Raw genomic sequence first — 15440 nt, 5'->3', positions numbered from 1 at the left:
GCATTAAAGGGAAACTAACGTCAAAATTAAACTCTCATGATTCAGATAGAGCATGCAAGAGACTTTCCAATTTACTTCCATTATTAAATTTTGCATAAACCTTTTGGTAGCTGCAGTGCCAGCTACTAAACATGTGCACAAGTTAACATGGACTGTGATTGGCTTATATCTGTCACATGATACAGGGGACCAGCAAATGGGGGGGGGGGTAATTGTACAAAAATTAATCAATCTACTACCTATTTGAAAATTAGAGTATTATTGCATTCTCTTTTTATTATGCACTTGTTAATTATGCAATTCTACTGTATTTAATGGTCCTTTAATGGAATTAGAATTGCCTGTGTATATAATACCTGCAGAGCTCATTTTAAGGAACCATGATTTTAAGAGCTAGGTTCTCAAATAAGAGTATTTTTGTCACAAGAAAGATGTAATGCAGTGAGGGTCAACTTCTTATTACATAGGGGCCACAGAGCTATAAGGGAAACATTAATTTATGGATATTAAAAACATAAATATATTTCCTAAAATGATCCAGTGCAACAGAGACAGATTTGGTAATGTTGCAGGGTATTCTCTATCTGCTGATTTCCTCTTCAGAGGGTTCTTTTGAGTTTTCCCACCAATCAGAAGTCCCCAAAGACCACAAAAACTATGGCATAAATTCTAAGTTCCACTTTTTCCACTGAGCCGCAAAAACTAGTGCAGAGGGCCACATGAGACTCATGGGCTACCAGTTGGATATCCCTGATGTACTGTATATTCCAGCAAGGGAATAGAACATCTGATTCATTTCCACCCTATGTAAAATGTTGTTTCCTTGCATTTTTCGTATTCCCAATCCCATACCTCAATAGGCCGATCCTTCTTCCTAGCCATTTTATGGATGTGAGGCTTATTCAGGAAAAGAATACCAGCGTCCTCTTCTTCATCAGAAACCAGTTCCTGTACCTCATACGTTGTCTGACAAGCTCTTTCAGATTCATCCATTTCAACCTCTACCACTTCAGGCTACACCATATAAAAAATTTGAGAGGTGAATATTTAGCAGACTGCAGCAGCCAAACTTACAGGAAATATTGTTAAGAGCATGGTCCCACCTCAACAACGTCACAAACAAATTAGTGTGAGTTATCTGCAAGGCTATCAAACAGCAAACTCAGCTCATTGCCTTTAACTCAGCAAATGACAGTTTCCCATCATGATTTTTGATTGAATAATGCATTTTAGGATTTCTAAATGAATCATTATTAAATCTTTGTCTACAAATGTCAAGAAAACACATTCACAATGGGTAAATGCAGTACCTGGCTTAGGCTTTGTGTTAAATAGATTAGCAAAAAATAAAGCTTTGAATAAAAAAAAAAAAGCAGTCAATCAGGAAGTACTCTAGCATGCATGCAGAAAGTAGATTTTTGTAAGTGCTTTTTTAAAATTTGTTTTTATATTAAAAAAGTGATCAACAGGAATAAAACTACTTAAAGGGACAGTAAATCACAAATTTGTCAGGCTACTGTACAGTTTAGTTTAAAACCATATTTTTTATTGTCTGCATTGTTTACTTGAAAATTGTTTAAAAAGTTAAATAATCCCTTTATTACCCATTCCCCTATTTTGCATAAACAACACAGTTATATTAATATACGTTTTACCTCTATGATTACCTTGTATCTAAGCCTCTGCCCCTTATCTCAGTGCTTTTTACAAACTTGCATTTTAGCCAATTAGTGGTAGTTCTTGCATAACCAATATCATTCTACGCTGGAATGAGCACAATGTTATCTTTAAGGCACACACAAACTAGCACTGTCTAGCTGTGTTCAAGATTGAAAAAAACCTAAAGAAAAGCACTGAGATAAGAGGAGTCCTGCAGGGGCTTAGACACCTGCAATTTTGGAGGTTATAAAGTGTAAATGTTGTTTATGCAAAGCTGGGGAATGGGTAGTAAGGGCATTATCTATCTTTTACAAAAATAAAAAAATCAAGTAGACTGTCCCTTTAACAAAAAATGTCTGTTTTCTCATGGTGGCCTGACTCCTCAGCATATACAAATACATTTGTTTTGTTTATTCCCCCCTCCCCTTTATGATAACCTCTTAACCCCCAGTACAGGGTAAGTACCCTGGGGCATGTTCTGAAGAAAAACTTTATTTTATTAGACAATGTGATTTTTATTGCTAAAAATAAATAATAAAATACCCAAAATAAGGGTCTGCAAGCAGTAAACAATCAGTTGCGCTAAAAAGCATATCACTACACACATAAAATGTTAGCAGTACAATATATTTATTACAGAATAAAAAGAAAATCCCATCGGTGGAAGAAACTCATAAAACAGACATCAATATTGCATCCCATGTCCAGTAAAATCCTCCAAAGATACAGGGGTTAAAAGCCACAAACAATAAAGTCAAATGGTCTAGAAAGTCACTATTAAAATTCACAACTATTGTTCCTATTATGAAATTGTGAAAGTGCTCGAGAAAAATTCCTCTTAAAGCAATTACACATAGTTACTCACCCACACCCAATTGGACTGTTATTGTGACATATTGGCAGTGCTTATCTCTCCTCTCCGAGGCACTGCCCATGAGTATGGGGATAAAACGCAGCTCCTCAGCTGCACTCAAAGTCCTATGCAGCTCCATTGTTTAATATATTGATCCCCTGCTATCGGTGACCAAACTCTCCGCTCCGTTGTTTTATTCACAGCCCCAGTGTAGGTTTCCGTACTCACATGCTTTGTAGTCACCTGTTCTTCACCTACCAATCAGCACCATGTTAATTGAAAATGGAATACAGAGTGCAAAGCGCGTGAGTACGGAAACCTACACCGGGCTCAGATGCCAGAGAGGTGTGCCAGCTATTCCAGAAACAGAAGATCAGGGAAGCTCCAGGACCAGACAATTTTTCACCCACCTGTCTGAAGGTATATGCAGCTCGATAATCAGCCATCTTCACTCAGATCTTCAACTGATACCTAGATCAGTGCATAGTCCCTTCTTGCTTTAAATGCTCTACCATTATTTCTGTACCAAAGAAACCTGTTGCTTTGACATCTGTGGTCATGAAATAATTTCAGAGCTTAGTGTTTGCTCACTTGAAAGACATCGCTGGTCCCTCAATAGACCCATTGCCTTTTTTTTTATCATGCAAACAGGTCGGTAGATGATGCAGTCAACATGGGACATCTCAACAGTCCAGGGACTTATGTTTGTGGACTTCAGTCCAGCTTTTAATACCATCATCTCAGAACTCCTCTTGTCCAAACTAACTAAGCACTCTGTTCCCACTTCCACCTGCCAGTAGATATTCAATTTCCTAAAATACAGACAGCAATTCACATCTAGCACATGTACAATTAGCACTGGCGCTCCTCAAGGATGTGTGCTCTCCCCACTACTCTTCTCCCTTTACACAAATTATTGCACCTCATCTGACCCCAGCGATAAGTTTCTGAAGTTCGCAGATGATAACACTATCATTGTCTTAATTTAAAATAGAGATGAGTCTGCTTAAAGACATGAAGTTCATTAGTTGAACTAAACACGCATAAAACAGTAGAGATTATAGTGGACTTTTGGAGTTACACAACAGCACTTCCTACCCTCCCCATCCTGAAAAGTGCTGTAGCCACTGCAGAGTCCTTCAGATTCTTGGGCTACCATCTCACGAGACCTTAAGTGGAAGCCTTTGATTCTGTACTGAAAAAGGCCCAACAGAGGCTGTATTTTCTTTGCCACTTGTTCAATCTGTCACAGGAGATGCTGACTCAGTATTACACAGCTGTAACGGAATCCATTCTGTGCACTTCACTAATTTTCTGGTTTGGATCAGCTACCAAATCTCATATTAGAATATTACAACAAACAGTTCGGGTTGCTGAGAGGATTATTGGTGTTCCCCTGCACTCACTTCAGGATCTGTACTCTTCTAGAATGAGAAAGAGGACTAGCAAAATCGTCAGTGAGTCCTCTCACCCTGGCCACAACATCTTTGAATTGTTGCCTTCTTGAAGGCGTCTGAAAGCACTGATTACTAGAACATCTAGACACAGGAGCAGCTTTTTTCCACAGACCATTTACCTTATGAACAATTAGTGCACCTCTATGGTTCTTCTCAGTAGAACACTTCCATTGCTAGTGCAATCCTTACTGTTGGTGCAATTCTCTATGGTAATATAGTCTCTTGTATATATTGTTTTTTTTTTTGCACTTAAGTGTACTCATTCCCAGAAAATGTTATTCTGTCTTAGTAATTGTGTTTTATATTGTACATTGTATCTCTTTTTACTTATGTATCTGTTGTGATATTGTTTGTATAACATGGAAGCTCATTCACCAAGAAAAATTCCTTGTGTGTGCATGCGCACTTGGTGATAAAACTATTCTAATAAAACTATACTGAAAAGTGCTGCCAGGATGTCACAATAACGCTCCTACTATGCGTGGGTGAGTAACTGTGTGTAATTGCTTTAAGTAGAATTTTTCTGTAGCACTTTCACAATTTGATAAGATGAACAATAGTTGTGAATTGCTAAACCATTTGGATTTAAGACTTTTTTGTCTGGGGATTTTAACCCCTGTATCCTCTGAGAATTTTCACTTTGCAAATACTGGATTTGGGATCCCATATTGATGTCTGTTTTATGAGTTTCTTCCACCGGTGGGATTTTTTTTTTTATTCTGTAATAAATGTATTTGTACTACTGACATTTTGAGTGTGATATGTTTTTTAGCGCAACTGATTTTCTAGATTCTGATTTGTAACTGGGTACAGAGAACAGTTTATTCATTAGTTGCTGGTATCACTTACGTTTAAAGTGAAGGTCAATTTTGATGAACTAGTGCCCGGTTTTTAATAATCCTATTAAAAACAAGGGCACTTTAATTAATCAAAATTGACATTTCACTGTTTTCTTCAAAAACTTACCTTTTAATCCTTGCAGCTGCTCCAGCACTTCCTCCGCCCGTCGCAAGCCGTCTTCGCGGGTCCAAAATGACGAATCCGGCTTCCTCCAATCACGGCGTTGCATCAGGCCAAGATTCCCCCGGGGGGAAAGCCGTGATTGGAGGAAGCCAGATTCGTCATTTCTGACGTCTGCAGAGGCTTCCGATGGCCGTGGTAATCGCTGGAGCAGCTGCCAGAATGAAAAGGTAAGTTTTTGAAGAAAAAGAGTGAAATGTCAATTTGATGAATTAAAGTGCCCTTGTTTTTAAAAGGATTATTAAAAACGGGCACTAATTAATCAAAATTGACCTTCACTTTAAATCTGAAACCTTTGTTTTATTTTAGATTTCAAAATTAGGGTCTGGTTTTGTTAGAAAAATGTCAAAAAATCACCTGGTAAACCATTCGTGCTCATACTTTAGTGTTGGTGAAGTTTGTCAGTGTGATCTACTTCTGTGTGTGCTAAGCATAATAAAATCTGAACTTGCAAGCAAACGTGATCTTATAGAATGGTAACAATTGAAACATGCTCAGCAACATTTTGCTACATATTTCTATGAATAAAATAATTCTAGTATGCGGTGACTTGTATAGTTGGTCACATGATGCATGCCCTCTTTGCTTTCTGAGCTGGCACAGTACTTGAATGAGCGGACATGAGGGATGCACAGCACTTGCGCTTATGCTGCTGAAACAGTGAAGCACTTTTGAAAATACGTATATATTGCAAAGATGCTTCGTTTCAACACTGAAATGCACTAATGCAGATCACAGATTTGACCATTAAACTAATACATGAGACAAACTTGCTGGCTGTTGATCTATCACCCTTCAGGTCACGGATGTTCCTTATACTGAATGTTGCTTTATATACTAAAACAGCTAGGGGGGGTTGATATCTTATTAAGTAAAAATTTCCTAGTTTAGGCCATTTATGTACTGTAGAAATAGATCTGCTGTCTCACTGTTATATTTATACAATAATGATATTGCCTTGTTTTATGCACCTTATTCTGCACAAATCCCCATTTGACATAATTTTTTGGTCACAAGCTTTAGTCAGGAGGATGACTTTCATTTAATTTAAGATCCTGTTTTAAATAGGAAGTCAATATCAAATGCAAGTCAATAGATAATAAATAAAAAGTCATGTGATCAGGGGGCTGTCAGAAGAGGCTTAGATACAAGGTAATCACAGAGATAAAAAGTATATTAATATAACCATGTTAGTTATGCAAAACTGGGGAACGAGTAATAAAGGGATTATCTATTTTTTTAAGCAATACATTTTTAAAAAGGATTGCATCAGATGAAACAAAAATATTATTAGAAAGTCAATAAGGCTGAAAAAACTCCCATCTAAGTATCCACACAAGTAATGGAGTAGCTAGAGGAGCTTTTACTTCATAGTATGGCTCTCTTGAAAATGGGATTCGTTTGTCCAAAACGAATGTCCACGGGACTATTAATTCATCCAAATGAGTTGTATTTTCGGCCTATTCACCCATTTGGGAATTGTATTTTTGACACATTCGCCCATCTCTAACAGCCATATTGGCCGACCTGTCATGCTGAATAAGAGCACACTGCTGATTATGTTAATTGGCTAGGGAATAATGTCAGAGAAGATGCGCATGCACACTAGTGCAGCTTTCAGACGCCCAAATTACACATGCATGACCTAAGCAGGACCTATTAATGCCAAAGTTAATCTCAAACACAAAGCCTTTACTACACCTGCAGTTCAATGTTTGAAGTGCATGTCTTGCTATAAGCTACAAATAGATAAAAACCCAAAACATTTTAGGAATACTAGATATACACCTGAAGAAAATATAAGAGGAAATTGGATCTTAGCATAAATAAATAACAATTGACAGACTCTTTCTATATTCTTTTGAGCCTTTTTGTCCTTGCTTTTTGATAGACTGCTGAAGGGTTTTTAAATTGCCCCCTATTTTTTAGGGGATTCTTACCTGTAATAATGTTAATGAGTTATGTAAATGATCTATGTATAATAAGTATATTGTGAATGTGGAAAAAAATAATAAATATAATATAAAAAACAAATACAGGATATTTATCTTGTTACTGTCTTGGGCAGATAATATAATGCAAGCTTCTGCATGTATCAGGCAAATCTAATTTTAAAATAAAAATGTGTTGTATTAAAGGGCCATTATAGTGTTTGTCATTTTAAGACTAGCGACCCTGCATTGTAAGGAAACTGACGCTAATCCAATCAGCAGCGCTAGTAGCGAGACCCAGCTGTGCAGTGCTCTGCGTCTCCTGAGCAGCACTTTGTAAATAACATAAACAACTCTATATCTCCCTGAAAGGACTGTAGTATAAAAATGTAACTAAAAAGCAAAAACTATCACAATTCTTAGAATTAAACTGCACTGTAAAATGCTATACACAGGCACAATATTAGGAAATAGTCCTTTATAGAACACAGGTTAAAAAGGGCAGACTGTTAATTTAAGGGTTAATTAATGTAGAAAAATCTATCCAGCCATTAGATTGTAAAATAAAAGCCACTACAATAAGGGCATGCTGATCTGTAACACTTACATACGAGTCCCCACAACAGTGGCACATGAAAAAGAAGAGGAAATATTGTTAATATAACTGGTATCTTGCTGTATTTCCATGTATAGTAAATATGTGAGATCATGTCAGCTTGATGTAGCAAGATCCATATTTAGTAAAGTTACATTTTCATTGTGATCATTTGAAGACAGTTTATTCCTACACAGCAAACTGTATTTAATTACTATAAATTAGGAAGATTCTCAGATACATTTATATCATATTTAATTACATTCTGTAAAACAGAAAAACTACAAAATTATAAGATGTTTATTCACACTGACCTTTTTAGAAGTAAACATTGGCTAAAACTGGATGGTAATATAGTAGAATGGTATCAAATGCTTGTTGTCTTAACCCCTTGGCCACCAAAGAGGGTCACCATGATTAAGCTAGTTATAGGACACTGTACTCAAAGGTTTGTGAATCATGTATAAGAAGGAGCAACATGCTGAAAAGCTGCTAAAATGTCAACAGAAATGATTACATCACTATACCTGCTAAAGTTTACTGGCTGACAAGGACAATGCCCATTGCTCTATTGAGGGAGAGAGGGACAATGCCCACTGCTCTATTGGGGGAGAGAGAGACACGCCCCCACAACCCTCACAAGAAAATATTTTTTTATTCAGGACTGTTCAGGTGATGGGGAGGATTAGAAATGTGATATACGGAGCAGAGCAAGTTGGCAAGGTAGGAATCCAGGAGATTGACTATAGGACCCCACAGTGGACTAATCTGTCATTTAAAGGGATCAACTCATTATTTTAATATAGAAATTTCATATTTAAAGGGATATTAAACTATTAAAATTATATTATATAGCAATATCATGTTTAAAATTATATGAAACTCATACAATTACTTTATATTAATAAACTAATCTAATTTAAAGGGATATTAAACCTATAAAATAATATTACACATATAAAAGAGTACTATTTATACGTTTAATACAAAAGTGAATCACTTTAAAACGATTTTGAAATTAAAAGAAAGTAGGAGATTGTTCACAAATAATCTGTTGCTACACATTGCTGATTGCATCATCAACATGAAAACGCACAGGCTCATTAACTTTTACAATAAAATAAATAAATACAAATTAAGGCCTCTTGTAGAAACATGACAGGGAAAAAAATACCTTAAAATCTTATTACTTTATCCACAAAAAAATGCTATATGGATGGTAAGATCCCAACAAACATAGGCCTAGATTTGGAGTTCTGCGGTAGCCGTCAAAACCAGCGTTAGAGGCTCCTAACGCTGGTTTTGGCCGCCCGCTGGTATTTGGAGTCAGTGATTAAAGGGTCTAACGCTCACTTTTCAGCCGCGACTTTTCCATACCGCAGATCCCCTTACGTCAATTGCGTATCCTATCTTTTCAATGGGATCTTTCTAACGCTGGTATTTAGAGTCGTTTCTGAAGTGAGCGTTAGAGCTCTAACGACAAAACTCCAGCTGCCTGAAAATAGCAGGAGTTAAGAGCTTTCTGGCTAACGCCGGTTCATAAAGCTCTTAACTACTGTACCCTAAAGTACACTAACACCCATAAACTACCTATGTACCCCTAAACCGAGCTCCCCCCACATCGCCGCCACTCGATTAAAATTTTTAACCCCTAATCTGCCGACCGCCACCTACGTTATACTTATGTACCCCTAATCTGCTGCCCCTAACCCCGCCGACCCCTGTATTACATTTATTAACCCCTAACCTGCCCCCCACAACGTCGCCGCCAGCTACTTAAAATAATTAACCCCTAATCTTCCGACCGCAAAGCGCCGCCACCTACGTTATCCCTATGTACCCCTAATCTGCTACCCCTAACACCGCCGACCCCTATATTATATTTATTAACCCCTAATCTGCCCCCCTCAACGTCGCCGACACCTGCCTACACTTATTAACCCCTAATCTGCCGAGCGGACCTGAGCGCTACTATAATAAAGTTATTAACCCCTAACCCGCCTCACTAACCCTATCATAAATAGTATTAACCCCCTAATCTGCCCTCCCTAACATCGCCGACACCTACCTTCAATTATTAACCCCTAATCTGCCGAGCGGAGCTCACCGCTATTCTAATAAATTGATTAACCCCTAAAGCTAAGTCTAACCCTAACACTAACACCCCCCTAACTTAAATATAATTTACATCTAACGAAATAAATTAACTCTTATTAAATAAATGATTCCTATTTAAAGCTAAATACCTGTAAAATAAATCCTAATATAGCTACAATATAAATTATAATTATATTATAGCTATTTTAGGATTAATATTTATTTTACAGGCAACTTGGTATTTATTTTAACTAGGTACAATAGCTATTAAATAGTTAAGAACTATTTAATAGTTACCTAGTTAAAATAATAACAAATTTACCTGTAAAATAAATCCTAACCTAAGATATAATTAAACCTAACACTACCCTATCAATAAAATAATTAAATAAACTACCTACAATTACCTACAATTAACCTAACACTACACTATCAATAAATTAATTAAACACAATTCCTACAAATAAATACAATTAAATAAACTAGCTAAAGTACAAAAAATAAAAAAGAACTAAGTTACAAAAAATAAAAAAATATTTACAAACATAAGAAAAATATTACAACAATTTTAAACTAATTACACCTACTCTAAGCCCCCTAATAAAATAACAAAGCCCCCCAAAATAAAAAATTCCCTACCCTATTCTAAATTAAAAAAGTTACAAGCTCTTTTACCTTACCAGCCCTGAACAGGGCCCTTTGCGGGGCATGCCCCAAGAATTTCAGCTCTTTTGCCTGTAAAAGAATAAATGCAATACCCCCCCCCAACATTACAACCCACCACCCACATACCCCTAATCTAACCCAAACCCCCCTTAAATAAACCTAACACTAAGCCCCTGAAGATCTTCCTACCTTGTCTTCACCATCCAGGTATCACCGATCCGTCCTGGCTCCAACATCTTCATCCAACCCAAGCGGGGGTTGGCGATCCATCATCCGGTGCTGAAGAGGTCCAGAAGAGGCTCCAAAGTCTTCCTCCTATCCGGCAAGAAGAGGACATCCGGACCGGCAAACATCTTCTCCAAGCGGCATCTTCGATCTTGCGGAGCGGGTCCATCTTGAAGCAGGCGACGCGGATCCATCCTCTTCTTCCGTTGTCTCCCGACTAATGACGGTTCCTTTAAGGGACGTCATCCAAGATGGCGTCCCTCGAATTCCGATTGGCTGATAGGATTCTATCAGCCAATCGAATTAAGGTAGGAATTTTCTGATTGGCTGATGGAATCAGCCAATCAGAATCAAGTTCAATCCGATTGGCTGATCCAATCAGCCAATCAGATTGAGCTTGCATTCTATTGGCTGATCGGAACAGCCAATAGAATGCGAGCTCAATCTGATTGGCTGATTGGATCAGCCAATCGGATTGAACTTGATTCCATCAGCCAATCAGAAAATTCCTACCTTAATTCCGATTGGCTGATAGAATCCTATCAGCCAATCGGAATTCGAGGGACGCCATCTTGGATGACGTCCCTTAAAGGAACCGTCATTAGTCGGGAGACAACGGAAGAAGAGGATGGATCCGCGTCGCCTGCTTCAAGATGGACCCGCTCCGCACCGGATGGAAGAAGATCGAAGGTGCCGCTTGGAGAAGATGTTTGCCGGTCCGGATGTCCTCTTCTTGCCGGATAGGAGGAAGACTTTGGAGCCTCTTCTGGACGTCTTCAGCACCGGATGATGGATCGCCAACCCCCGCTTGGGTTGGATGAAGATGTTGGAGCCAGGACGGATCGGTGATACCTGGATGGTGAAGACAAGGTAGGAAGATCTTCAGGGGCTTAGTGTTAGGTTTATTTAAGGGGGGTTTGGGTTAGATTAGGGGTATGTGGGTGGTGGGTTGTAATGTTGGGGGGGGGGTATTGTATTTATTCTTTTACAGGCAAAAGAGCTGAAATTCTTGGGGCATGCCCCGCAAAGGGCCCTGTTCAGGGCTGGTAAGGTAAAAGAGCTTGTAACTTTTTTAATTTAGAATAGGGTAGGGAATTTTTTATTTTGGGGGGCTTTGTTATTTTATTAGGGGGCTTAGAGTAGGTGTAATTAGTTTAAAATTGTTGTAATATTTTTCTTATGTTTGTAAATATTTTTTTATTTTTTGTAACTTAGTTCTTTTTTATTTTTTGTACTTTAGCTAGTTTATTTAATTGTATTTATTTGTAGGAATTGTGTTTAATTAATTTATTGACAGTGTAGTGTTAGGTTAATTGTAGGTAATTGTAGGTAGTTTATTTAATTATTTTATTGATAGGGTAGTGTTAGGTTTAATTATATCTTAGGTTAGGATTTATTTTACAGGTAAATTTGTTATTATTTTAACTAGGTAACTATTAAATAGTTCTTAACTATTTAATAGCTATTGTACCTAGTTAAAATAAATACCAAGTTGCCTGTAAAATAAATATTAATCCTAAAATAGCTATAATATAATTATAATTTATATTGTAGCTATATTAGGATTTATTTTACAGGTAAGTATTTAGCTTTAAATAGGAATCATTTATTTAATAAGAGTTAATTTATTTCGTTAGATGTAAATTATATTTAAGTTAGGGGGGTGTTAGTGTTAGGGTTAGACTTAGCTTTAGGGGTTAATCAATTTATTAGAATAGCGGTGAGCTCCGCTCGGCAGATTAGGGGTTAATAATTGAAGGTAGGTGTCGGCGATGTTAGGGAGGGCAGATTAGGGGTTAATACTATTTATGATAGGGTTAGTGAGGCGGATTAGGGGTTAATAACTTTATTATAGTAGCGCTCAGGTCCGCTCGGCAGATTAGGGGTTAATAAGTGTAGGCAGGTGTCGGCGACGTTGAGGGGGGCAGATTAGGGGTTAATAAATATAATATAGGGGTCGGCGATGTTAGGGTAGCAGATTAGGGGTACATAGGGATAACGTAGGTTGCGGCGGTTTACGGAGCGGCAGATTAGGGGTTAAAAAAAATATGCAGGGGTCAGCGATAGCGGGGGCGGCAGATTAGGGGTTAATAAGTGTAAGGTTAGGGGTGTTTAGACTCGGGGTACATGTTAGAGTGTTAGGTGCAGACGTAGGAAGTGTTTCACCATAGGAAACAATGGGGCTGCGTTAGGAGCTGAACGCTGCTTTTTTGCAGGTGTTAGGTTTTTTTTCAGCTCAAACAGCCCCATTGTTTTCTATGGAAGAATCGTGCACGAGCACGTTTTTGAGGCTGGCCGCGTCCGTAAGCAACTCTGGTATCGAGAGTTGCATTTGCGGTAAAAATGCTCTACGCTCCTTTTTTGGAGCCTAACGCAGCATTTGTTTGAACTCTCGATACCAGAGTTAAATTTATGGTGCGGCCAGAAAAAAGCCCGCGGAGCGTTAACAGCCCTTTTACCGCCAAACTCCAAATCTAGGCCATAGTATCAAGTGAATTTAGAATTGAGGGTACATCAAAGTATTTTTATAGTTATACATTAGAAATGACTCACTGTATTAGAAAATATATAAATACATGTTTTAACAGCATTTAAAATAGTCATTTTGTTAGAACAATGTGCATTGTTTTGTAAGCCTGGGACACGCCCCTTGGAAAATCATCTTGAATGTTGCTTATCTTATTTCTTTTCTGTGGCCAAATATAAACAAATCTCCTTTGGGCAAAACAAATAATAAAAGTTAAATTAAAGGGCCAGTAAAGTCAAAATGAAATTTTCATTATTCAGAGAGAGCACGTAGTTTTAAACAACTTTACAGTTTATTATTTTAACTTTGTTCTTTTGGTATCCTTTAATGAAGAGCATAGGCTTAGGAGTAGCAATGCACTAGTGGGAGCTAGCTGATGATTGGTGGCTGCATATGTGTGTATATATACATATATATATATATACAGTATATATACATATATATATATATTATCTTGTCGTTGGCTCAACCTCGATTTAGTGATTACTTCCGTATGATTTAGATATCACAATCACTTACCCTTTCTATGGTTTGCAAATTACCCCACTGCTCTTGGATATGGCATAAGAGTAATGAGTCCTTTATCTGCAGTTATGTCACAGGAGTGTATAATAAATACACAGTACTAATACACCTGCTGTGCAGCGTACGTCAAGGATACAGTGGATTTGGGGCGATAAGAGGTCAATTATATGGATACAGTAATCTATGGCAAACATATTTATGTGAACAACTTATCTTCTAGTGAAATTAAACAGTAAACATCCCCTGGAAATAGCCATAAAAATATAAATCAACAAGCGCAGAAAACATAAATCTTAATGGGATATTTTGTTAACAGCAATGAAATAGTTTCCTAGGGAGAGACACAAAGACATATATGAGAGAGTCATTATCTCCTTCGAAACGTCTAATGGGTGAGGAAATCTCATACAAATTTATAATCCCATTACTTAGCCATGGCTTCCTCATTTATAACAGACAATAGCACTAGCCAGGGTAGTTTCCCACCCTGCTCTGTGGTCAATTTTGCCCCAAAAGAAAGGACTGAGATGCGTGGGGTAACAATAATTTTGAAATTGATAAGGGAGAAGTTAAATGACTGATCCTATTAACATCAAAGTATATATATATATATATATATATATATATATATATATATATATATATATATATATCCATAGTATATATCAGCAATTAATCCTTGCATTGCAGTATATCTGAATTAAAAAATAAATGTTTAAAAACATTTATAATGAACATGTTATTAAAATTGACATTGTTATGCAATCCAGGAACACATTCCCTGAAAGGCCTTTTGAGTATATTTAGCCTATCTTCTTTCGTTGTTGCCAAGCATTGTGTAGCATGTTTTAGTGCACAATCCTGCAGGATACACTTCAGTCTCTTAAAGGGACAGTCTACTCCAGAATTTTTTATTTTTTTTAAAGATTGATAATTCCTTTATGACCCATGCATAACCAACACTGTTATATAAAAACACTGTTTACCTATCTGATTACCTTGTATCTAAGCCTCTGCAGACTGCCCCCTTATCTCAATAATTTTGACAGATTTGCATTTTCGCCAATCAGTGCTGATTCATAAATAACTTCAGAGGAGTGAGCACAATGTTATATATATATTGGCACACATGAACTAGCATTGTCTAGCAGTAAACAACTGTCAGAATGCACTGAAATAAGAGGTGGCCTTCAAGGGCTTAGAAAGAATACCAAAGAAAATTTTATGATAAAAGTAAATTGGAAAGTTGCTTAAAATTGCATGCCCCATCTGAATCATGAAAGTTTAATTTTGATGAGACTGTCCCCTTTAACGACCAAGGACGTGCCAGGCACGTCCTACAAAAAGTGTCAGGTAATGATGCTATCAGGGCATCCTGCAATACCCTTTTTTACCCACCGATGCAGATAGAGCCACTCTGTGGCCCTCTCAGCATCGGCCAGCGATGGTGCCGATCATTGGTGGGTGGGAGCCATAGCAGGGAGACGGATGGGCGGCCCATCGCTGGAGTAGTCGGCCGCTGTTCCGGGAGTGCTCAGAGGTAGGCGGGAGCGAGCGAGGGGTGGGGTTTTTTGGGTGGCTGCATGCGGGGGTGGGCACGCGCGCGTGAGCGATTGGTACAGTGCACAGTGTCTAAGGAAAGGAGGGACAGGATAAAGGGAGAGGGAAGGGGAATAATTGTTGGGAAAAGGATCTGGGAGGGGGAGAAGGTAGCTACACTACGGAAAAATGGGGTTATAAAAAATAAAATAAAAAAAAATTGCAAATTTGATTAGAAACTCCTAGAAATAGGAATTGGGGGAGCTTAAGAGAGATGTTTGGAGGGGATTGTGGAGGTTGCGGGGTTAGGGAGGAACCTACACTGCAGAAACCATTTATATATTTT

General features: G+C 37.8%; 1 protein-coding gene across 4 annotated transcripts in view; it reads right to left on the bottom strand.

Annotated features, from left to right (window-relative positions):
• Positions 1-15440, bottom strand: part of REEP1 (receptor accessory protein 1) — a 324551-nt gene that overhangs the window by 30300 nt on the left and 278811 nt on the right. For 2 of the 4 annotated variants that reach the window (XM_053704258.1, XM_053704259.1), the window contains one exon: positions 853-1007. The exons of the other annotated variants lie outside the window; for them this stretch is intronic. In XM_053704258.1, the coding sequence (XP_053560233.1) occupies positions 853-1007 (155 nt within the window). The remainder of the gene's footprint in view (positions 1-852; positions 1008-15440) is intronic. 4 annotated transcript variants of the gene reach the window in all.

This window comes from Bombina bombina, chromosome 2 (assembly GCF_027579735.1).
Source record: "Bombina bombina isolate aBomBom1 chromosome 2, aBomBom1.pri, whole genome shotgun sequence".
Classification (NCBI taxonomy): Eukaryota; Metazoa; Chordata; class Amphibia; order Anura; family Bombinatoridae; genus Bombina; species Bombina bombina.
Note: the sequence above shows the minus strand (reverse complement) of the source record. Positions and strands in the feature narration are given on the sequence as shown.